At 58.3% G+C, this 23304-nt stretch overlaps 1 protein-coding gene across 1 annotated transcript in view; it reads right to left on the reverse strand.

Annotated features, from left to right (window-relative positions):
• Positions 768 to 23304, reverse strand: part of ANKRD11 (ankyrin repeat domain 11) — an 81738-nt gene continuing 59201 nt past the window's right edge. Inside the window, exons 4-13 of the mRNA XM_021409021.1 lie at positions 19957 to 20095; positions 13270 to 13440; positions 12498 to 12701; positions 11295 to 11437; positions 10703 to 10850; positions 3486 to 10195; positions 2559 to 2657; positions 2312 to 2455; positions 1805 to 1897; positions 768 to 1165 (exon numbers count right to left, since the gene is read on the reverse strand). Coding sequence (XP_021264696.1) covers positions 980 to 1165; positions 1805 to 1897; positions 2312 to 2455; positions 2559 to 2657; positions 3486 to 10195; positions 10703 to 10850; positions 11295 to 11437; positions 12498 to 12701; positions 13270 to 13440; positions 19957 to 20095 — 8037 coding nt within the window. The 3' untranslated portion in view covers positions 768 to 979. The remainder of the gene's footprint in view (positions 1166 to 1804; positions 1898 to 2311; positions 2456 to 2558; positions 2658 to 3485; positions 10196 to 10702; positions 10851 to 11294; positions 11438 to 12497; positions 12702 to 13269; positions 13441 to 19956; positions 20096 to 23304) is intronic.

Raw genomic sequence — 23304 nt, forward strand, 5'->3', positions numbered from 1 at the left:
GAAGCGTTCTGGGGGGGCTCCGCCGCTCCCCCCGGGGCCGGACCGCAGAGACGAAGGTAATTTTAATTAATTTATTTATTTCTTTACACATAACTGAAAGTGATGTTACAGTACATAAGTTATTTACAACTGTGCAGTAATGTGTTGCAAAATAAATTATCTAGAAGGCAGCAAAAGTACATTGTTAATGTATATAAAAACTGTACAGCATTTATGGGATACAATTTTTCTTTATATGAGTATTGGCTCTGTAGTGTTTTCAAGTTATGTTCTCAGAAAGAGAAACGAAATGCCCAAGATTAAAGGAAAAAAAAAAAATATATATATATATATATAAACCACATGGATTTGACTCCATTAAAAACACCGTTGGCAAAGTCCTTTCTCTGCGTTACCGCCGCCCGCCGCCGGGCGCTGCCCCTGCCCGCCCCACGCGGGCACCGCCGTCCTCTGTCCCTCGCCGGGTCCGCGTGGCCGTGTGTGTGTGTGTGTGTGTGTGTGTGTGTGTCCTGGCACCGAGTCCTCGTTAGCCAGACCCGGGATGGAAGAGAAAATCGCCCCCTGCCCCCCCCGTGGTCTCCTCTCGGCGCTGGGCACGGAGCGCGGCCCCGGCCCCCCCAGCAGCTCCCGCTGCCCGCGCCTCTGCCCGCGCCTCCTGCTCCCGGCACGGAGGATGCGTGCGCCCGGCCAACGCCGGCGGAGCCGCGAGTCCGGCAGCGAGGGGGACGCGCTGTGAAGAAAGTGCAATTTGTTTGTTGGTTTCTCTCGTTCCTTACGGTTTCGTTCTCGTCGGTTTTGTGTCGTTTTCGTTTGGTTTGGTTTGGTTGGTTGGTTTGTTTTTTGTCTGCCGATAGCTGCTTCCTCCTCCTCTGACCAGGGATTCATCAGCAAGCGGGAAGGGGGAATGTGAGCGCGACCGCCCGACCTCGCAGGGCTCCGTCCGTGCCAGTGTTCAGCGACGTCTCCCGGTGCGGAACTGTCATGCCGGCAACAGCACAAAGTCATCGTTCACGTCGACCATGGGCACGTAGAAGGAGGGCACCTCGTTGACGCAGAGGGATTTGTGCCCCGCGGGGTCCAGCTCCTGCACCTTCAGCTGCCACTCCATGCGCTGCACCGCGTTCAGCGCCGCGGCCTCGTGCTGCTGCCGCATCAGCAGGCACGTCTGGAAGAGAAGGGGAGAGAGGTGAGGGGGGGGGACGCTGCACGGCCCTGGGATGGACACGTGGGACGTGCACGCAAAGCCCCCAGATCCACCCCCCCACACGGAGCGGCTCCCTGCAGCTCTGCTGCTGCACACAGCGCTCAGGGCCCGGCCCGTGCCCGGAGGTGACGCAGAGCGCAGAGCTCGGGGTGCTCCCTGCCACCACTGGGAGCTGCCGTGACTTTGGAGGCCGTGAGCACTCGGAGCTCCCGCGCTGCGGTGCCAGCAGCAGGGCACCCAGTGCCTGAGAGCAGGGCCCTGCTCCCTGCACAGGAGCCGCCACCTCCCTGTCACCGATGGACCCATGTCCCCCCCGGGTCCCAGCACTCTGGGCGCTCCCCAGTTCCCCATCTGCTGCAGGTTGAGCTCGCTGCAGCCAGCCAAGAGCAGCCCTGGGAGCGGGCAGGCTCAGGATGACGACAGCGGCAGCAGCCAGACAGGTGGCCCCGAGCAAACGTGTCCCCAGCGCCTGGTTCTGGCGCAGCACCCCACGTGCCTCGCTGCAGAGCTTTTGGAAGCCACAGGAACGCGGCTCTCGAAGCCGTGCCCGCCCCATGGCACCGAGCAGTGGGACCCGTGCCCAGCGCCCACGCCCCTCACCTTCATGCGGTCGTACTTGTCGTCCACGTCTTGCAGCCAGGAAATGAACTGCCGCGCGTTGAAGCGGTCCCTGACCGATTTGTTTTCGTCTCCCTGAGCGAAAGGGAATGCCGTGGGAGATGGTTATTGACTTTAAGCGCTCCAAGGTCCAACAGCTCGCGCTCAACCCCCTCTCACAGCGCACGCTCACCGCAGGGGGGGCACGGGAGCACACCCCGACATGCAGGCACTGCCCACTGTGCTTTCTCTGCAGAGGACGGGTGCAGGGGATACATCAGGACCCCCAGAACCCGGCACGATTCCCTCCCGGCAGCACAAAGCTCCGTGAGCAGAGGAAGGGATCCCACGTCCTGCGTGCTGAGAGCAGCCCCGGCGCTTTCCAAGCCGGTATTCAGATACAAATTACTTTAATGGTTCTCTCCCTGTAATCCAACCCAGAGAATCCCATCTGCCTGGGGTCTTGCACAGAGCCACGGGGACATCCCTTCACCGGCACGCTCCACTGACCTGATTTTCTAGAGGCATGTTGTAGACCTCGGAGTCCAGCAGCATGGTGCAGGCACTGAAGGGCACAGCCTGGTTGGCAATAGTCCGTGCTGCCCGACAGTGCACTCTCAAAATCTCCTGCTCGCACGAGACGATGAGCTTCTCCTGGGGGAGAGCAAACACAGCAGTGAGCACCGCAGCCTCAGTTTCCCCAGCAAAGGAAATTCAGGGCTTTGTCCCCCAGCGAGAGCTGCCGGCACCGCCTTACCCGCTCGATGCTGTGCTGGAGCCGCAGCTTCCCCCGGACGGCCTCCTGCTGCTTGAAGAGCTCCTTCAGGGGCTCGGCCAGCGACGGCGGCGGGGCGATCTGCGGGGACACGACGGGGCAGTTAGGAAACATCGCTTCGGTCGGGCAGCGGCACGGGCTGCCCAGGGAGCTGGGGGAGTCACCGCCCCCAGAGGGGGCCAGGAACCGCAGAGATGTGGCACTTGGGCCCTGAGCTGCTGCGGGAAGGAACAGGCAGGTGTGACCTCAGCTACACCTGCTGTGGCGCTGGGGCAGGCAAAGCGTGTGCTAAGTCATCCAACCAGAAGGGACGCACGGACTGCGCCGCACGGGCAGCAGAAATAGCTGGGGTACCCCACCCCGGCTGCTGCAGGGAGGGAGGCAGCCACACTGAGCTCCTCCTGCAGGATCCTGGAGTTACTGCCTGCAGCACCAAGCAGCTGCACGGCCCATTCGTGTAGCACAGCAGAGGAAGGCGGATCCCACTGCCAAGCAGTGCGTGCTGCCGGCAGGTGAAGTAGCGGGGCTCAGAGGACGAAGGCAGGAGCCAAGAGCAGCCACCCTGCGCTCTCCTAGCTTCATTACCCAATGACTGCACTGCCTCTAAAAGCCATTTTGCCTCCTGGCCTCAAATCCAGCGCATTCATCCCCCCCCTTCCTCTAAAACCTGAACAAATCTCAGGCTCCTACGCGCAGCCTAAGGTCTTCTCTGCAAAAACACATCGTGGAGGACGCATTTACCCGCTCCTCAAGGCTTCATTCTGTCATCGTGAATACTGCCTAGAAGCACAGGAAAGGCACCGCTGGGCACCACGAAGTGCCCTGGGTGTGCTGGGGGACAACGTGCTTGCAGACAGGGCAGCGCCTCGGTGCTGCATTTTACACTGCAGGCACGGAGAGGGGACTCACCACGGGGATGTGCAGCTTGCTCAGCGGTTTGCCGTCCAGCAGGTAGGAGCCCGTGTAGGTGACGTACTCGGCGTAGCACTGCGGAGCCTGGGGAGTAATGTAGCAGAGGATTTTCCGCTTCTCTTCGATCTTTTTCCTGATCTGGAGGTACTCGAAGTAGGGGTTGGACCTGTCGCTGTGGTACGGTTCGATGTCGTCCAGTTTGATGGCGTCGACGATAGCTGCCAGGGTCTGCTGGATCATCTCGCGCGTCTGCTGGGTGGACGTGTTGATCTGCTGCTGCAGCTGCTGGTTGGAGCGCTGGAAGCGGCGCTTCCGCGGGTGCTGCGCCTGGGAATCGTCCTCCTCGGTCACGCGGCCCTTGGTGCGGGTGGTGGGCGCGGAGACGGGAGGAAATTCCTTCTCAGCAGCCGCGGCGTTCTGCTTGTTTTGGTTGGCCAGCATCTGCGCCCGGTTCCTGGTAATCCGCTGAGGAATCTCTTCTATTTTGGGCGGTTTGGGAGCTTCTGCTACCGGCTTCTGCACCGGCTCGACGACTTCTGCCTGAGCCGGAGGGGCCTCGGGCTGGGCGGAAGGGCCCTGGCTCCCGGCGCGCCCCGCGGTGCTCTCGGGGCCAGCGCTGCCCTCGCTGGGGGTGGCGGGAGGACAGGAGCTGCCCTCCACCACCGCAGCGGAGGCGGCCGGCTCATCCTGCGCAGCCTCCGCCTCTTTGCCCTCGGCCTGGGCAGGCTCCGACGGGGCGGCTGGGAGCACCTGCGCCTCTGCCTCCTCCCCTCCTTTCTCCTCTGCCCCACTCGTTGCTTCCGAGGCGGCTTCCGGCACAGCCCCCTCAGGTTTCTGCTCCTCGGCCGGCGGCTCGGTGTCCGTGGGTGGGACGGGTGCTGCCGGGACGGCCGCGGGCTCCTCTGCCTCTCCGGTAGCCGTGGCGGCCGCGCCGGCCTTCGTGCTCCCAGCACTCACCTCTGGGGCTGCGGCCGGGCCCTCCTCCGCCGGCTCCGCCTCGGCCACCTCCGCCTCGGCGACATCCTTGGGCTGCAGCGGGAGCTCGGGCAGCGAGAAGGGGCCGAGGTCCAGCTCATCCTCGGTGGTGGTGAAGGGGTCTGGCCACGTCACCGCCTCCTCGCCGTTTGCCGGCGTCGTGCTGGTGTTTTCCAAATAGGTGCTCTCCGGCACGCTGACGACCTCTGCCTGAGGTTCCGCCGGCACGCAGGGCGCCTCCGCGGGGATCTCGGGTGCTTCCTCGGGAAGAGGCTTGCAGCCGGTGAAGAACGTGTCCAGCCTCGTGGGGGACATGTACGGCGCCTGCTCCTCAGCGTTCGCCAGTTCTCCCGGCACCGCTTCCTCAGCGTCTTCCTTCACTTCGTCCAGCCCCGGCTCCGACACGGACAGAGGGTACGAAATGGGAGAAACGGGGTAGGAAGCGTCCGTGGGGATGAAGGCGACCGGCGTAGGATGGATGGGCTCCAGGGAGCAGAGCGCAGGTTTCGGGGACTCGGCAAACTGCTGGGGCGATTTCATCAGGAGCTCGGAGCCCACGGACCAGCCGACGGAGTGCTCGGCCGCGTTCGCCATCAGGCTGGGAGGGATCGCCGCCTCGGGGTTCCGGGCAGGAGGGGTATCCCAGTCCATGTTGGTTTGTTCCGGCATCGCCGAACCAAAATTATTTTCTTCCATTGGTGGCAAGTAGGTGGGCTCCGGCTGCATGATGGAGGCGGTGGCTTGCTGCTCCTCCGTGGTATCCAGAGGCATGCCCAGGTCGGGGGGAAGAGCACTTTCTACCGAGGGAGCCAGAAGCTCGTCTCTGTGCGAAGGGGAGGACTTGGCTTGTAAACCAGAGAAGACACTTTCGGGCGACTGCGAGACCCCGCTGACCGCCGCTGGCGGGCAGTGCAGGGCTTCCACCTTGGGTGACGAAACCCCATAGTCCGGTGAGTAATACCCGGGAGACAGACACTGGAACTTCTCAGCGGGAACAGAAGGGAGGGGAACCTTCTCCTCCATTAAATGCTGCACCGGAGAGTCGTAATTTGACGTCGCCGGGACGCTCTGCTGCCTGAAAAACTTCTCTCCGACACTGAACTCTTCCTCGGGTGCCCTTCTGATGTCGACAGAGATGGAGCGGTACAGGTTGGAGGAGGGGATGGTGCGGGTCGGGGTCTGAGCGGGGTTCTCGGGGAGGGCCCCCGCGACGTTCGCGTATCTGTCAAAGAAGGACGGCGAGCACGCGTTCATGGACATGGTGGATATGGGCAGCGAGTGCTGCGAGTCCGCACACTCGAACATCAGGTCGGTGTAGTCCTCGTTGCTGCAGGAGGGCGTGCGCGGGGTCTGCATCACCTCCTCGTAGCTGGGGCAGGACACGACGGACGCCGGGGTGGGGACGCCCGTCGGCCGGTTCTGGTCCGGCCTAGGGGACGCGGGGAGGATCTCCTTCAGCTGCGGGCCTGCAATCCAGTCCTTGGAGTCCGCCCCAGCTGCGGGCTGCGCCTTGTTCTCCGGTGACAGTATGGGCGTCAGCGGGCCCAGCTCTTTGAGCTTCTTGTCCTTGAGCTGAGCGTCCAGCGCCAGCGGCTTCTTTGCCGCCAGATCCAGGCTCCTCTTGCGGACATCTTCAGAGCTTTTAATTTTGTCCTTCAGTTTGGGGTCCCCGGACCTGTGCCTCATTTTCTCCATTTGCTTCATTCTCTCTTTGTGCCGTTTGTGCCGCTCCTCGATCTCCAGGTCCTTCTGGCTCAGCATCCTCTCGAAGCTGGTCATCATCAGATCTCCGTCCCCCAGCAGCTTCTCCCTCGGCCTGGCGTCCTTCTTGCCGCTGTCTTTGGAAAGGGTTATTTTTTCGTTGCCATTGCTTATTTTTATTGTCTCTGTTTTGTCTTTCTCTTGGTTCTCCTTGAGCTTCTCCTTCAGTTTGGTCTCGCCGAACTTGAGGTTTTCCTCCTTGGATTTATCCTTGAAGGCGGTAACTTGAGGACTGTCCTTGTCCTTCAGCGCTGACTTTGGCTCGTCTTTGTGGTGTTTAAAGAAACCATCTGCGTGTTTGTCTCTGTGCTTTTCCTTTTCCTCCTTCCATTTTTCCTTGTGTTTATCTCGCTTCTTTTTCTCCTTAGCTGTGCTGATGGCACTGGAACCGTAAGTCTTTTCTTTTTCCGCCTTCTTTGACAGCTCTCTTTCAGAATCATTTTTATCTTTCTTTTCAGAAAATAAGTAATCAATGCTTTTCTCTGGTTCCTCATCAGGCTCTGCCTTCACGTTGTAGGAAGTGCTGAATGCCTCCCCATCCACAGAGAAATCCTTCTCATAATGAGCGGAATCCTTTCTGCTGCTGGAGTCTTTGAATTCATCTGTTTTTTCCTTTTTCTCGGTCTTTTCCTTCTTCGCCTTTTCTTTCTCGTGACTCTTCTTTGAGGAGGATGAGGAATGCCTGTGTCGCTCCTTCTCCTTCAGTTTGTCCTGCAGGCAGGGCAACGGGAGGGAGTCCTTGAACTTTTCTTCAGAGGCGTCGGCGAGAGAGAGATTCGAAGACTCGAAGAGGCTGCTGAGCCCTGGGTCCTGCCCCCTGTCTGTGAAGCTGTCGGAAGAGATCTCGCTGATTTTGTCGTTGGAGTCGTCTCTGTAGTCATTGAGAGCCTCCTCCTCCAATTTCTCCAGCAGGCTCTTCTCCGGCTCTCCTCCTTTTGAAGACTTTTTCTCTTTGGAATGCTCTTTATCCAGCTTCTCCTTGTGCTTGTTTTTCACCTTCTCGTCACTGGCGTGCTTCTTGTCAGCCTTTTCGGGGAGCTTCTGCTTGTTCTTCTTCTCCTGATTGGAATCAACGGATGTTCTGTCTTTCCTGTCTTTGTACTTCTCCGAAGAATCCTTATCTTTCTTCTCCTTGTGTTTTTCAAAGGAATTCTTCTCCTTCTTCTCCTTCCCCCCTTCCGATGTTCCCTTGTCCTTTTTCTTCTCCTTGGACTCCTTATCCTTCTGCTTCTCCCCGCAGTGCTGTCTGTCAGAGGAGTACTTGCGGTGTTTGTCGGCGTACAGCTCCTTCTCGCCCTCGTCCTTGTCCTGCAGGCTGTCCAGCCGGTGCACCTCGCTCCCCACCGCTTCGCCCACTTTGAACCCTGTCAAGCTGTAATCATCCCTCTCGTCTTCGCTTTCGTCGGTGAAGATGTCCGCGATGCTGTACCAGCTCTTCTCCTTGCCTTTCTTCTCATCCTTTTTCTCAGAGAAGTCCTCTCGGTCCGTGGAAAAGCTTTTCTCCTTCTTCTCTTTCACTTGGTCGAAGGAACTCTTCCTTTCTTTGTCCTTGCTGTGTAGATCTTTGTATTTCTCCTTGCTTTCCTTCTTCTCTTTGAAGCTCTTGTCTAGGTCTTTGTCTTTCGGGATTTTCTCAGGAGCCGCTTTTTCGCCCTTCTCCTTGTCGCCTTCTTTGGATTTCTCCTTGTACTTTTCTGGCTTCACCTTTTCTTTCTTTTCCTTCTCAGAAGCATCCTTCTTCTCCTTGTCCTTCCCGGAGTGGTGCCTCTCCCAGCTCTCCAGGGCCTTCCCGCTGAACTCGGCGTCAGCCTTCTCCTTGAAGAACGCTTCGCAGCCGTACTCCTTGAAGTCGTCCCGGTAGGGCTCCTCCTGCTTCGCCTTACTCTCCTTTCGGTCCTTAGAGCCGTCAGAGGAATCCTTCCTATCTTTGTTGGTTTCACCTGTATCCTTCTCCTTCTTCTCCTTGACGCCCTCTGCGGAATCCTTCCTTTTCTTATCTTTTTCAGGCAAATAACTAGGAGCAGCTTTGTGTCTTTCCGTTTGGTCCTTTTTCTTTTCTGAGCTTTTGTCCACGTAGTCCCTCTCTTTCTTCTTCAAGAACGAGTCCTTTTCGTTACGCTTCTCGCTGTACTCTTTTTTCTCTTTCGTTTTGTTTTCCTTTTTCTTGTCTTTCATTTCCTCTTTCACTGGCTCTATGATTAGTTTTGCCACAGTGTCGTTTTTCATCTCCCTGAAATCTGTCACCGGAGAATCCCAGCTATCCTCGCCCTTGAAATCGAAGGACGAATCAGAAGACAAGTCTGAGAACCACCTCTCCTGCTGATCATCCGAGAGGCTGAACTTCGTGTCCTCGCTTTCAGGAAACTGGGCTTTGTTATTGAACTCATCAAACCCAGACTCCTCCCTGTACATTTTTTCTTTTTTGCATTTTTCCTTCTCTTCCTTGAAGGATTTTTCTTTCTCAAGCTTAGCAGCTTTCTCCTCTTTCAGCTCATTCTTCTTTTCAGACTTGGACTGCTTGTCCTTTGACTTCTTCTTTCTCTCCTCCTTGTGTATCCTCGGCTTCTCCTCTTTGGGAGACTTCTCCTTTACAGGTTTCTCTTTTTCCGATTTACTCAGTCCTTCTCTGAAGGATTTGCTCATGTCTTTACTACCATCTTTGACTTTTCTTAACGATTTCTCCTCTTTGGAGGATTTTCCAGTCTCATCTTTAAACAACCAGTCCTTCTCCTCCGCTTTACCTTTGGGGAGCTTGTCTTCTTTCTTACAGTGTTCTCGCTCATGCTTTAACACTTTCAATTTGTTTTCGACTGGATTTTCTGTCTCTACTATCAAGCCTTTCTCAGGCTTTTGTTTAGAGTCCTCAAACTCAAAAGAAAAAGTTTTGATTATTTTAATGTCTTGGCTGATGGGACACTGCCCCTTCTCCTTGTTTTTATGTTTATGTTTCGTTTTATGCTTTTTAACCACCTTCCCCTCCTTGTCCAGCTTTGGAATCGCTCCATCCACATTGCTATGGAATGAATTCTTTTTCTCAGAAACAGTGTTGTGGGAGGTGTTTTTCTTTTTGTGCTCTGGTTTCTTCCTGACCGGCTTTAGCGACTCCAAGCTCGACTCCTCGGACGAGTAGTCTGACTCGCTCGTCAGTCTCGTCCTCGTGGAGTCCGACAAGGAGCTGACGTCTGACCAAGCTGGAGAAGATATGGTTTTCCAATTGTCCGTCCTCCAGTGCTTGGAGTGCTGTTCTGTAAGGTTAGCATTGTGTTTCTGGGATCCTAAGCTCCCATGAGAAGAGGTCGATGAGGCAGAGAGAGAGTTAAACAAGGAGGATTCCTTTAGCACTAGCCTGGAGTCCTTTACACAGCTAGAGCTCTGAAGAGAGTCTCTATCATCCTCCTCACTCTCCACGTTTTCGCTCTCTGATTCAGAGGAACAAAATTTGTCATTTTTTTTGCCAAACCGAACCTCTTTGCTTTTCGTCTCCTTCTTCCGCTTCTTTTTTACTTTGCTTTTCTCCTTCGGTGCCTTGGTGCTGGCGGGCTCCCGGATCTTGCTGCTGGGCAGTATCGAGTGGGTCGAGAGCCGCAGCTTCTCCCCCGTCCCCACAGCGACGCTGGTCTCCTCCTCATCCGAGCTGTCCGACAGGATGCGGTGGGCAGCTTTCTTTGGTGTAATTGTGTTATTTTTAGTATAAGTTTTCACTTCCATTTTGGGTATGGAAATGAAACTGTTTGCTTTAGTCTCTTTTCTGTAATCCTTTTTCAGCAAATGTTTGTCGTCGACTGGCGGGACCCGGTCCTGTTCATCGTCCTCGTCGAATTCATACTCATCCTTCACCGGGGTGATGGTTTTGGGGGGCTCCTGGGCCTTGGGTTTGTGCTTCAAACCCTTCTCAAACTCTGAGTCTGTGTTATTGCCGTCAACGGAGCTGGAGGGCGCAAAGGAAGGGGCATCCTCCTCTTCTGAGGTCTCTGCAGGGAGAAGAACAGCGCGTTAAGGTCTGCGAGGAGGATTCCGGCTGCAAACTGTGCAGGCCAAGACCCCCGTACCACAGAAACCTTTCTCCAGTCAGTGCTCATAAAACCTGCAGTGCTTCCCACCTGGCCCAGCCATGACAGCAGCACATGGCCTGGAAATGTCCACGTTGCTTCAACGTCCTCCTGTCCAGGCACAGGATGGAACATCACACACGTTTTTATGTCAGATATCCATTTATCTGTAATTGACTTCCAATCCTATATCTCAACAGCACCAGGCAAGCAACCTCAACATGGGCTTCCAGGGCAAACAGCCACTGCTCCCAGAGCTCAAGGCTGCACTTGCCTGAGTTGGGCTTATGGCTACAGAAGGACTCTGGACCGTGGCAGCAGCTGTGGGCACTCTGACAAGTCTAACCTCACTGTCCTCCTAACAGCTCAGTGCTCACAGCCAGCTGTGGGCCACCAACACCTCCCCCACATGCACAAAGTCAGCCTCACCTGTTGAGCTCTCTTCGCTGGAGGGATACGTCGTCTTCCCCAGGAGCAGATTCACCATGGTGGGAGAATTGGCTACTTTTAACGGCGTCTCCCCCTTCCTGTTGCTTTGATGAGGGTTCCCTCCATAATGCAACAACAATTTCACCACCTGAAAAGAGAAATCCAGACTTTAAATGTTCATGAAGATGTTTCAGTTTTTTTCTGCGTGTTTTTAATATAAAACAGAACGGGGCACATCCTCAAGCTGGAGAGCAGCCTGTTGCCAGGGACAAACCCTATGGCACTAACAGTTATTTGTAAGAAAGAAGACAAAACCCAGCAACGCAGATCAATTTGGGCAAGGATGGAGGAAGCAGAAGCAGATGCAAGGCCATGCTCTCTCCTCCAGCTCCAGAAGGGATGAACTCTCCTCCTACACAAGTAAAGCTCTCAGCAGAATGGGGCAGGGAGTTCTCACCCGCTATGTAGCTATCAGCAGCAAATGATAACGAAATACCCAGAATCTTGGTGTCTGTACAGCTGGCTGCTTGAAAGCACGGGAAGAAAAAAAAAGTCATTAAAAAAACCACCATAAAGACCAGCAAAAACCAACCTTGAAGTGCCCGTTGTTTGCTGCATCGTGCAGGGGGGTGTCGTCGTCCAACCCCTTGGTGTTGACTTCGGCGCCTGCAGCAAGCAACTGCTTGGCAACATCGTAGTAACCCCGGTTGCACGCCTCGTGCAATGCTGTCCAGCCTGCAAGCAAACACACACTGAGAACTGGGCATCACCCTCACGGAGCTGGAGGCAGTGAGGAGGAACCTGCGTCTGCCTCTGCTGCGTGTGCCACGCTGCCCTGTGCCAGCACCTGCAGCTCTGCAGGAAGCCCTGCAACCCCAGCTCTCCTCAGATGCACCCAGACCGTGTGATGGAAATGGTACGGCCCCAGCAAACCCAACTGTGAAACTGGGGTATGGAATTAGGGAACTTGACGCTGTGAGTAAGTCAGGGCTCAAATCCTTTCCCTTTCCAGCTTGAGCAATACAGCCCCCACACAGAGCAGCACACTGAGCTGCAGACACTCCCCCAGCACATCCTCTGCACGGACCTAACAAACATTTTCTGTGCTCTCCAAGGCAAGCAGCCCTGCACTGCAAAACAGGGCCCGATCTCGGAGATAAACCAAACAGCACATCTCCACAGTAACAGCAGCCCCAGTTCTCAAACAAACCTCTGCAGAGCACGGAACGGAGCATTTTATCATGTTCAAACAAGCTATTTTTAAACAGGCGCTGTTTTGAAGTCTCCCGGCTCCGGGTGTTTTGCTGATAGCGCCGTGGGAGCTCGCTGCGGTACCTTCGCGGCCGCGTTAGAGGGGCACCTGTGACCAGAATTAATCACCACGGAGCTTCAGTCTTGCACTGATGTTCATCACACAGGCAGAGGAACAGGCACTGCCATTTATAGCCCAAAATTGTGCGAAGAGAACAGAAAGAGCAAAGCGTGGCTCAGGGATGTGCCAGGTGGAGCTGCCTGGTGCCAGCGCAGCAGGGGGCAGACGGGGCACCCCACGGTCAGCACAATGCACCCCAGAGGGCCGGCAGCATCGACCACCCAGCTCTGGAGTGACGATTCCAAAAGATCTAAAGATCTTTCCTAACCAAAACCATCATTCTGTGATTCTGTCTTGACTTTGGGTTCCTCTCCCCTTGACCTGCGCCACGAGGGAACGGCTTTCTCCGGCAGCAGCCATTCTCCAGGTGGAAAATCCAACGCGATGGGAGCGCATGCAGCTCCTGCTGCCGGGGCTGCTCACCTGCAAAGTCCTTCACGTTGACGTCGGCACCCTCGATGATGAGCTCCTTGATGCGCCGCGCGTCCCCGCGGATGGCAGCTCGGTGCAGCCGAGTCTCCCCTCGCTCGTTTCTCTTATTTACTTTATCTTTGGTTTTGGAGGCAGAGTTAGGAGTTCCCTTCTGACAAACTGTGGATTGAGAGGGATGCTTTGGTGTTGTGTCAACTGCAGGGAGGAGAGAAGCACGGTCACCAACTGCTGTTCATAGAAGACCCAAACCCTTAGAGGGAGCTGTTGCACCGCTTTTCATCTCTCCGCCAAAACGCTCCCACAAGGCACCGAGTTAACTGATGGGAAGACAGAGCAAAGCCTGTGTGTGCAGCACAGCCCTTGCAGGCTGCCACGGCCGCTGCAGAGAACCGCACTCCTTGCAAGGACCGTGGCACACGCGTGACTGAGGACTGTGCAGATCCTCACCCCAAAACCTCCCTTCCTGCGGGAAGCGCCTTCCCTACCGAGTGCATGTGAGCTCCGACAGCCCTCGGAGGAGGACGTTTCCTGGGACAACAGCTGAATGCTCTCAGCACTGCCCAGCTCTGTGCTGTCTCCCAGTGACAGCAACCTGAGCCGTTGGACTAGGGTTACGAACCACAAAGTCGGTGGCTAAGGCTGCAACGTCTGCATGTGTGAGGTGTGCACAGACACCGCAATGCCTGCACAGCCCCCACAGCAGGCCATGTGTGCACCAGCCAGCTGGGAGCCTCACCCACACAAACCACGCTCCCGAGCTCACCTGGGCTGTTTGCAGACTCTTCTGCTGTCATCTGCATGAGCAGAGCAACTTGCTGGCGCTCAGAGAGCGGGTAGCCTGCCCGGATTCCTGAAAGGCCCATCCCAAACAGCAAGCCAGGCTTCCTCGTGGCGGGCTCCTTTTTAATCCTCTTCCGCTCCGGACCCTGCTTTTCTGTGACACAAAGCACAACCAGTGAGTGAGTGCTGCTGCACTGGGAGCCGCGTTCCTTCCCAAGCAGGGTGCCAGCAGCGCTCCGTGTCCCTGCTGGTATCTCAGGGATCACAAAGCCTCGTGGGGAGAGCACGTTCCAGTGCTGGGAGAGCTGGCACCAGGCTCATGCCACCCTTCTGCTGCCCACGGTGGGATGGGATGGGATGGGATGGGATGGGATGGGATGGGATGGGACAGACCCAGCACCACCAGTGCTGCCACACTGCACCACACTGCACCTTCCACCCAGCTTCTAGCAGCCTCCATTTCATGCCACAGTGCTTCAGGGACTGCCCGCAGCCTTCCACCACGCAGAGCTCATCCTGCTGGACCACCCTGCTGCCACACCACGGCAAGAAGCCTGACCACAGCTTTCTGAAGCTTGTTTCCAGTTTTCTCTTTGCAAATATCACTCCCTTTCTCAGGCAAGGAGAGCTGGCAGCTCCTCCCCTGGTGCTGGTGCTCCCACCTGGGTGCTCCTGCAGCCACAGCTGCCCGTGCCCCACTGCAGGGATACAACCAAAGCTTTCAGGTGTCACCTGAGGAAACCAAACTTTGGTTTCCCTTTGTGCAGCCAGCCAAGCAAAAGGCAGAACGTGGATCTGCAGAGCAGCAAGGAGTCTCCTTGCCAAGCAGCCTTGCTGCGTGCCTCCTACCAGGCAACTGTCCTAACCCTGCAAAAAGCATAAGGAGATATGGCGTGTGTGCGTGGAAAACCCAATGCTGCTCCCACCCATCTCTAAGCGCTGGCACAGCCTGCCTGCAGCCAGGCTGACTCCAGGTCCTGCTGCAGACAGAGGAATGGTGACGGTATTACTGGGGCCACACACACCGAGGTTATCAAACACAGGTGAGCAGTCTCTGCTCCTGACGTGGCATGGGGCTGAGGCCCAAGGCAGGGCACTGCACCACCACGAGACCCCAGTCCCACGGGGTCACGCTCACATTTCACCTCCCCCCTGCACGGAGGCTGCACAGCCCGGAACCCCGGATCACTGCTAAGCATCAATGGGAGGTGACAAAATAGTTGGCAATACCCGTGTTTTCACTGAGACACATCTCACTGCAAACATTCCACCTTACACCTGAGCAGAACACGCACATCTCTGACGGGCTCAGAGAGCCATACATTCCTCCCCCGGACTACGAATCAAGAAGAAATAACATTTCTTTCCTGTTTTTCCCTTCCTCACTCCCTCTGGCACACCGCTCGCACGCAGCACTGGGGTGAGCCCTGCCCCACTGTGCCCAGCACCAGGCGCGCAGCCCTGCTCCTCTGCTCACATCTGGGGCCACAAAACCCGATGTGAGCCCAGAAACCCCAAACCCACGTTGTCCTTTCTCTGAGCAAAGCCTCAGCTCTGCACCCACTGCCACCTGAGCACCAACGGGGCGACGCTTTGGGCAGCATTCCTTAATGCACGTGGCTGCTGCAGGCTGTCAGCGCGAGCCTGCGATCTGCGAAAATTCATTACCGAGTTCAACCCCAAACCCCTAAACTCCTATTCATTCCGCAGTTGGAGAATTCTCCTCCTCCACAGAACATTTAGCATCGAAAAGCATGTGATCGACACGATAAAAATAACCCGGGCAGTGCGTGCTGCGCGGCGCTCGCTGGCACTGGGCTGCCTGCCCCACGCCTGCCCCATAGCTACATCCCTTCCACTGCAGCCCGGAAAGCTTTGCTCACAGCACGGCTGTCACAGGTTCACATGGGGAAGCTGCACGCACAGCTTGGCTCCAGGTTCCAAGTGCCCCGCGGATGATGTTTAACGTCCCTTCCAACCCAACCACGCTGTGATGCTATGAGCTCGGCCCAGGCAGAGGTGAGCGGTGGGGGAACCTTCTGGGTTCAGGTGGGTCAGGGAGCAGCTCCCCACTCCCACGTACCCTGTAACGCAGGCAGTGTCTGCCCAGCCGGCTCCGACATGACAGCACAGGCTAACAAGGTGGTACCCTGAGGAAAAATATCATTCCCAAAGCTGCAGCTCGTGCTGAGCGGCTCAGCAACCAGCACCGCTCACAGCTCGGGCGTTTCGGGTTTATTCACCGAGCAGGCACACAAACAGAAGATCAATAGGAATAAATTAGAATGGCACAGACAGCAATGGAGACTGCATTGCACCCCCGAGAGACTGCACAAGCTCTGCTTTCCCGGTCCCCAGCTTGGCATGCGTAAGCGTGACTCATCCCTGCTGCAGCAGTCGGAGGGCGCGCAGCGAGAGCAGCTTCGAGCCCAGCACCCTGGGGCAGGATGGGCAGAAGATGGGGCAGGATGGGGCAGGAGGGCAGCGGGTGGGCACGGAGCATGCAGCCTGCAGCAGGGAGCAGGGCACAGTTTGCAGCAAGGAGCATGCAGCTTGCTGCAGGGAGTATGCAGGTTGCAGCAGGGAGCAGGGCACAGCTTGCATCAGGGAGTGTGCAGGTTGCAGCAGGGAGCAGGGCACAGTTTGCAGCAGGGAGCTGGTGTGTGTGCTGCAGCAGCTGCAGGGTGAGCACACGGTGGTGCTGCCTGCATGCAGCCAAAGGCAGGGCAGGAGAACAGAGAGGGGAAGAGGAGCTGACACCCTGAGCCCTGCAGCCCCAGCGTCCCCAACAGCAGGATTCAGTTGGAGAGGCTCGGTGCCATGCCCCAGGGTGCCAGCAGCCCAGGCAGCACCATTTCCCTGAGCTGTGCTCGCTGGACAGGCAGCACAACCGTGCAGAAACGTCTCAGAGTGCCTATGCAGAGCAGCCATTGACTATCCAGCTGCTGCAGGGGGAACCCGGCGTCCAGTCAGAAGCCCATCTCTGTGATAAATACAGATAACTCCAGGAGAGACCCATTCTCAGCGCCCGACTTCTCATTTCCCATGAGACTGAAAGAACCAGAGGAGGAGGAGGAGGGGGCAGGAGGAAGGCTCCCCCCAGCAGCCGGGGGCAGGACGCTCCGTAGACAGCGCCGATAAAAGCTCTTCTATGACTGAAAAAGCCATCATTGATAGATGCTTGGCAGAGCTGTGGCACGCTGCCCTGCATGCTAAGGAAAGCCAGGGGGCCCTGCACACCCCCCCCCCCCGCCTCCTGCACCGCTCCCAGCTGGCCGGGGTGGGCGGGGGGCTCGAAGGGCCATGGGAAGGCTGCTGCTGTTCGCAGCCCATCCGCACTGCGCGGCATTATGGAGCGGAGCGGCTCTGACACGCGCTCCCTCCCCGGTTGCTAGGTGAGAACAGTTTCTCGACTATTTTAGTGAAGAAAAAAAAAAAAAAAAAAAAAAAAAGGGCTGAAATGATCCAAGCAACGCGAGCCCCTGCGCGGCGCTGCCCGTTGAGTCCCAGCTGCACACAGCCGAGCGGAGCCAGGCGCGGAGCCGCGCGCTGGGAAGGAGCGCGCCCGCAGATGCTGCCTGGGGGTGGCTGCGAGGCAGGGAGCTGCGCGGAGCGGGCACACCGAGCTGAGCCGCGCGGAGGGAAGGGCTGGGCCGGCTCTGACTCATCGCATCGCTGACCTCGGATCGGCGTCACGCTGCAGGCCGAGCCCGGAGCGGAGCTGCCCATCGCGTGCCGCTGCAGCACGGCGGGTCGCAGCTCTGACGCCACAGGATGCCGCCGCTCCCCATCCCCAGGCCGGACCCCCCCAACCCTGTCCCATGCCCCGACCCATGCCAAGCCCTCACCGCGGCGCGGGGGACGTTCGGCTCGGCTCGCGCGGCTGTAACAACACAGAAACAGCGAGCGCTGCTGAGAAATCCCATGACCCAAAGCCACAGCGCTTCCAGACCACGCGGCTTGGGCGCAGCGCTCCCGGCCGGGGCTGCACACAGCCACAGCTTCTGTGGAATACAACACCCCCCCCCCCGCACCCCGCGCCCGTCCTGCCCACCGGAACCCTTCCTCAGAAGGCTTCAGAATTAGAACTTCCCCGGTATTCGGGGAGCTCCAAAAGGGAGCGGTTGTTTCTGAAGCACGGCTGCTGAGGCTGGGGCCGTGCAGCACGCCTGCAGTCCCCTCTGACACGGAGCAGCATGTGTTGCACCAGCTGCAAGGCCACGACACGAGCACAAGCGCAGGACAGCTCCCATGCCTGCAATTTTACGAGCTAATTAATTTAAGTCTGGGTATCAGTTAGCAATAGCAGGGCTTAGGCATGATCTGGACAAAACCGAGCTCCTCTTTTCCACGCTCCCATCCTGCAAACGTGCATAACCTGTCCCAGAGATGCTGCAGTGAGGCCGAGGGGCTGGAGGCAGCAGCCAGCAGTGACCCCAGCAGTGCCGAGCCATCCCAGTGTGCTCCTCTGGCCCCGAAGCACCGGGGGAGGCTGCGCCCGGAGCCACCAGCACCCGCTGGCAACTGGGAGCCAGCCCTGCTCCGCTCCTGCCACTGCCAGGAGCTCTCCGAGTGCCCTGGAGATTTCCACTGAGTCCCATCTCTCCCTGGGGATGACTGAAAGCCCCGAAACCATGCAACTCCCCGCAGGGAGCCTCAAGCAGCAGCCTGAAATAAAGCTGAAGAAGCCATGCCCAGCAAGGCCGACGTGCTGCATTCTGCGCTCCGGGCTGCACCCCCTGAGCCTCCAGCTTCCCAGCAGGGCCGCCCCCCTTCCCCCTGCAGCGTGCTTCTTCACGTTACCATTTGCTGTGCTGCTTTTTTTTTAAATGCCAAAGCTCCTTCCAGCACGGCGCCCAGCGAGGAGCTGCACGCAGCCCGGGGTTGCTGGGGAAGGAGCTGGTGGTGCTGGCTGCCAGGCAGCACGTAGGCTCCCGGCACGCTGCGGGCGTGGGAGCTGCTGCACCACGGGGAGAAGGAAGGGAGGAGAAGTGGAGGCAGAGGGATGCTGCTGGGCCTGCACCAGGCACAGTTCGGAGCCTCACAGACTGACGCTGTTTTTACCTCCGTACCTAAGATCCAGGATTTTTGCTCTAGAAACCATTTTGAAGGAATAATCTGTAAAGGTTTTAGCAGAACTGGGTTAGCGTGAAATCGCTTCCTCGCTCGCAGCTCTCACAGCGTGCCGGGGCCACGCGGAGCTGCTCGGGGCAAGGCATCGCTGCGCCTCGCGGCACAGCTGGACAAGGCTCCGTGCCGCTGCCTGAGCATGGAAAGATGGAAAACATCCCACTACAGGCACAAAGTGACCTCTCCCAGCTCCCAAGCCTCCCAGCTGCATTTCACGTGGCTATGGATCACCCCGGCAAAGCTGCCCTCAGACAAACACGAACACCCGCGTGCGGCGGCGCAGGAAGCGCGGCTGCATGGAATAAATCATCGGAGGTCAGCGCTGGGTCTGGCACGGCACGCACGGGTGTTGCAATCCCGCTGCTGAAACCCAAGGCTGGGAAGGGAAGGGAAAAGCACCCAGATGGGGCGGCGGTGGCGGGGAGAGGCTGCAGCCCACAGCTCGGGACCACGTGCAACTGAGAGGCATGGCTACATGGGAGCTGTGGGCAGCTCTGTTACATCTGCGCAGGTCTGGGGGCCTCCACCAGCCCCCCCAGGCTACTTCTGTGCACCTACAGGCCCAGCTGTACCCCAGCAGAGGAAGGGTGGTGGCTGGTGGCCGATGTGCCGGCGCTGGCACCGGGCTGCCCCTGCCCACCCACTCCCTTTGCATTGCTTTTTCCCCACGCCACCAGCCGCATTTGTGACATTTCTGCATCCAGAAGCAGACCCGAAGCTCGGAGCCGCTGCTGTCAGGGTTGGCCCAGCCTGGCCAGCACACCCCTGCCACCCAAGGGTGCTCCAGCCCCAGGAACAGCCCTGGGGTGGCCGTCCTTTACCCACACACACTGATGCTTTGAACCTTTCGGTCAGGAATCAGAGTTCAGCAAGTGGAAGAAAACAGTGAACGGCCCCGCACAAAGAAACGCACCGCAGCTGCGGCCAGCCTAGGGCAGACACACCACGCACAGCCTCACTGTAAGGCCGGGGGGAAGCAGCCTTAATTCTCTCAGATCTTTTTACCATTTTTAGGAGCACTCCTATCTTTTGAGTCCATTTTCTATGATTGTCTCTCTTCACAGCTCGTGACCTTGACCTGCCCAGTCTGCACTACTCCTGAGCGCACACTTCCAAGAAATGCACCAGAAGGACCTCAGCGACCACAGAGCAGCCCCCTGCAGACAAACCCCGGCGTCCCCTCCATCTCCAGGTGCTGGGCAGCCTTTCCCCTCCGCTTACAAAGCCAGCAACAAGCTCAGGAGCTGCACACTGGTGCAAGCGACTCGCTGGGGACACGCTGCTCGGCTGCAGGCAAGGCAGCCAGCACGGCAGAGCAAGCTGCGTGCGTACCAACCAGAAATGATTTCTCCATTGTAAGACAACACCAGAAGTTGAAAGCCCCCGAACAACAAAGCACGGCGAGAGAGGTACCACATACACGCACACGGATGCACGTGCACCGGGTTTGCTCCAGGCAGGCACACGCAGCCCGAGCTGTAGCGAGCTTTGCTCTCTCAGAGGGCGCTCCCGTTCGCACCGTGCAGCCTGATTCCCGTACCTGTATCCGAGTCCTTTTGATCTCCATTTGTTCCGACAGTGAAAGGTAACTTCCTCTTGGTAGCCCTCTCTTTCACCTCTTTGCCGCCATCGCTCCGGTCCAACTTGGGAGTCTTGGTTAGAGAAACTTTATCTTTATCCTGGGAAGAGAAAGGACAGAGGGGGTGAGCAGCCGTCCCCTTACGGGCACAGCACCCGCGTGTGCCGGGAGCTACCACGGGCGCAGCCGTGCCCAAGCTCCCAGAGCAGAGCCTGGGCTGCGCACAGCGGGCACGGGGTGGGAGTGCTGCGGCAGGAGGATTGCTGCAGGAAAAAGCACTCTGACAGAGAGGGCAGCACAGGTTGAAGGATTTAGCTGCTTAATTCTAAGCTGCTTCCTACCGGGATTTTAAGAGGAAAAGCGACCTTAAGCATAAATCCAATCTGTTGCAGGAGAGCGCGGGAGGCGACGCTGGGGCTGCTCGGCACGGCGGTGGGAGGGCCCTGACACTCTGAGGAGGGCAAGGTTTATCACACCAACAGCGAAAGCTGGTACAGAACTGGAACTCCACTCCGTGCAGACCGAAGTCACGCACCTGTAGGCCTTCTGTTAGAGACACCGCGTGACTCCAAGCAGGCAGTGCTGCCCGGGGCTCCGTCCCGTTCCTCCCGCTTCCACGCGGGCTCCGCCAGCGACGCCCCTGCCCCGACCTTTCCGCTTGGCGTCCCCACCCGCCACTGGAGTACAAAGGAGCCCTGTGCAGCGGGAGGCCAGGATGCAGTCCAGCCCCTGGCACCCCGCGGTGGGATTTCCTCGACTGCGAGCGCTCCTTCCAGCCGTCAGCCCGGGGGAGAGCTCCAGCACAGCCCGGCCGTGCTGCACGCACCGAGCGCGGCTCTTTGTTTGCGGGCTTCAAAGTGAGTGCAGCTGGAGCTGGGCTCCGCCGCCAGCCCACCCGGCCCGGGAGCAGCAGCACCGAGCCCTGGTCTGCAGCAGCTCCTGGAAAACACGCCCGCCCTGAACTCCCTCCATTTTGGGTTGCTATGGTGCGAGAGCCCGAGCCTGCAGGACTCTATGCTTGCCCCCGCGTTACAGCAACACTGTTAAAAGGTCTGTGCTAGGAACGAGAAAGCAGGGGGAATTAGGCAGAAAGCATTCCCAGGCACAGAGGAGAGCCCGGCACGGGAAATGGCTGCGAGGCACCGGACAGGTCCGGGCAGCTCCACCTGCACTCGGAGCTGCTGAGCCGGGACCCAACCTGAGGAGCGAGGGACGCGGGGAACCTCTCCCAGCCATCGCAGCGAGGAGGGCCCACGCTCTGCTCCCCGGGAAGGCAGCGAGCTGTGCCACAGCCCGCAGGTGCTGCGCTGAAACCACCGCAGAGAAGTTAAGGCAGAGCAGAGCGTAACTTTCCTGGAAACACCGTCTGCTTTCGGATTATTTTAAGCTTTACTTCTGTCATTGTTTCCAATACTCTAATGACAAATGTCGTCCTTTTTGAGTAGAAGTTTTCACTTTCAGGTCATCCTGTGTCTCAGCTAAGCTGGACCCATCTGAGCGGTGCACGACTCGGGTTCTGCAGAAGGAAAGACCCGAGCGGATCGGTGCAGCACAGAAATGAGTGCGAGTGCCTGCGTGCACTGCGGGCTGCTGGCGCTGCCCGGAGCTCTGCACAGGGGCAAAGTCCCTCGCTGGGTGCTGATGGAAACCATTTGGGCAAAGGGCAGGCTGCAGAGCGTGACTTCAGGAAACCCCCCCGCTGTCACGTTACGCTCTTAGTAAGATTTACTAGATGAGTAAGCGGGGCCACCTCAAGTCACCGTCGCCCCAGCAGAAGGCTGCAGCACCCACTGCTCCCAGCCACGGTGCTCTCAGCACAACCCGGCACCAAGTGCTCAGCAGCTGCCCCACACAAGGGGCTCCTGCCCAGCAGGCACAGCACAGCCAGAGACTGCTCCCAGCGCACACCAGGCCCAGCAGCGCCTGCACCAGCTCCTCTCTGCACAAACACCTCTGAGCAGCGAGGCAGGCACTGACAGCAATCTGCTCCAGTCACTTAGGACACACACAAACAAACATCACTTTCTACTCTCACGCAGAACTCAGCCTAGGCCAGCTTGCTATCCCAACGCCGGTTCTCGCAGCAAAAATAAGCAGTGTTCTCTCAGAGGCACCGTTCTGCAAGGCAGAGCCATGCAGGGCCCACGCAAATGGAGCTGCACCCCCAGCAGTTTGCAGCCCCCTCCCCTCCGCCCAGCAGCTGTCGGTGCCCACATGGCCCCGTGCTGCTCCCGCTGCAACACCGGCAGAACCTGACTCACATCCCGGCCTCTTATGCAAAGCCTTGCGTGGAAATCCCCGAAGCCCTTTGTTCTCCAAAACACGTTGGAAGTGTTTCAGGTTGCAATGCTCATAAAAAACAAACGGCGGTGAGCAAGCAGGGCAGCTGGCAGCCTGCGCCGTGCACCGGGAGGGGCGGGACTGGACCCCCCCCAAGGACACACCGAGGGTGGGGGAAACCATCCCCGGCACCACCCCAACCGCTGGGTCCCTGGGGGGGTTCCCAAACCCAGGGTACGACGCACCACGCGTGGAGCTGACAACAGCCTGAATGCGCCGTGATCAGCTGCAACAAAGCGTTCAGAGCACAGAGGGAGACAGTCGGCACTGCGCTACCACGTGGAGCACCGCAGGGCAGCCCGGCCCCGAGCAGCATCACTGCAGCTCGGCGTGGTGCAGCACAGACCGGGCACAACGATGGGACAGCTTCCCTTGGCTGAACCCAGGAGGAGAGGAAAGCCCCCGGCGAAGGCTGAGCCCCGTCCCGCTCCACACTGTGTGACCACTGCTCAGGCTGTGCAAGCCAAGCATTTCCCACTGACACAGAATCTGTGAGGCACAGCTCACAGCGAGCCGTGTGGGAAACAGGCACAGCAGGAAGCGGCTCCAGTAGGGGCTTCTCCTTCTTGCTGCAGCACTGGGCTGGGCCTCAGCTGCGAGCACACAGCCGTGGGGCAGCGCAGAGCCGCGGAATTCCTCATATAAGGCGTGCATAGCTCTGCACAGCCCTCGGGCCGCGCTGCAGCCGGCAGCCCAGGGCAGCAGCAGCCCTTATAAGGCCCCACGCTGGGACTAGGCCCCAGCTCCCCTTGGGGCCTCCGGAGCCTTCACAGAGCCGCAGCCCGTGCTGGCCGTGGGCAGGCAGCAGGGCTCACCCTCGCACCCCGGCTGAGCAGCACAGTTAACGTGTGGGGTGGGGAATCCTGCACCAGGCTGCGCTCTGCCCCACGCAGCATGCAGCCGCTGGGCCGTGGGGAGGGGCAGCACGGCAAGGAATGGGTGAGAACCCCCAGGCTGCGGGCCCAGCCC

Source organism: Numida meleagris, chromosome 10 (assembly GCF_002078875.1).
Source record: "Numida meleagris isolate 19003 breed g44 Domestic line chromosome 10, NumMel1.0, whole genome shotgun sequence".
Classification (NCBI taxonomy): domain Eukaryota; kingdom Metazoa; phylum Chordata; class Aves; order Galliformes; family Numididae; genus Numida; species Numida meleagris.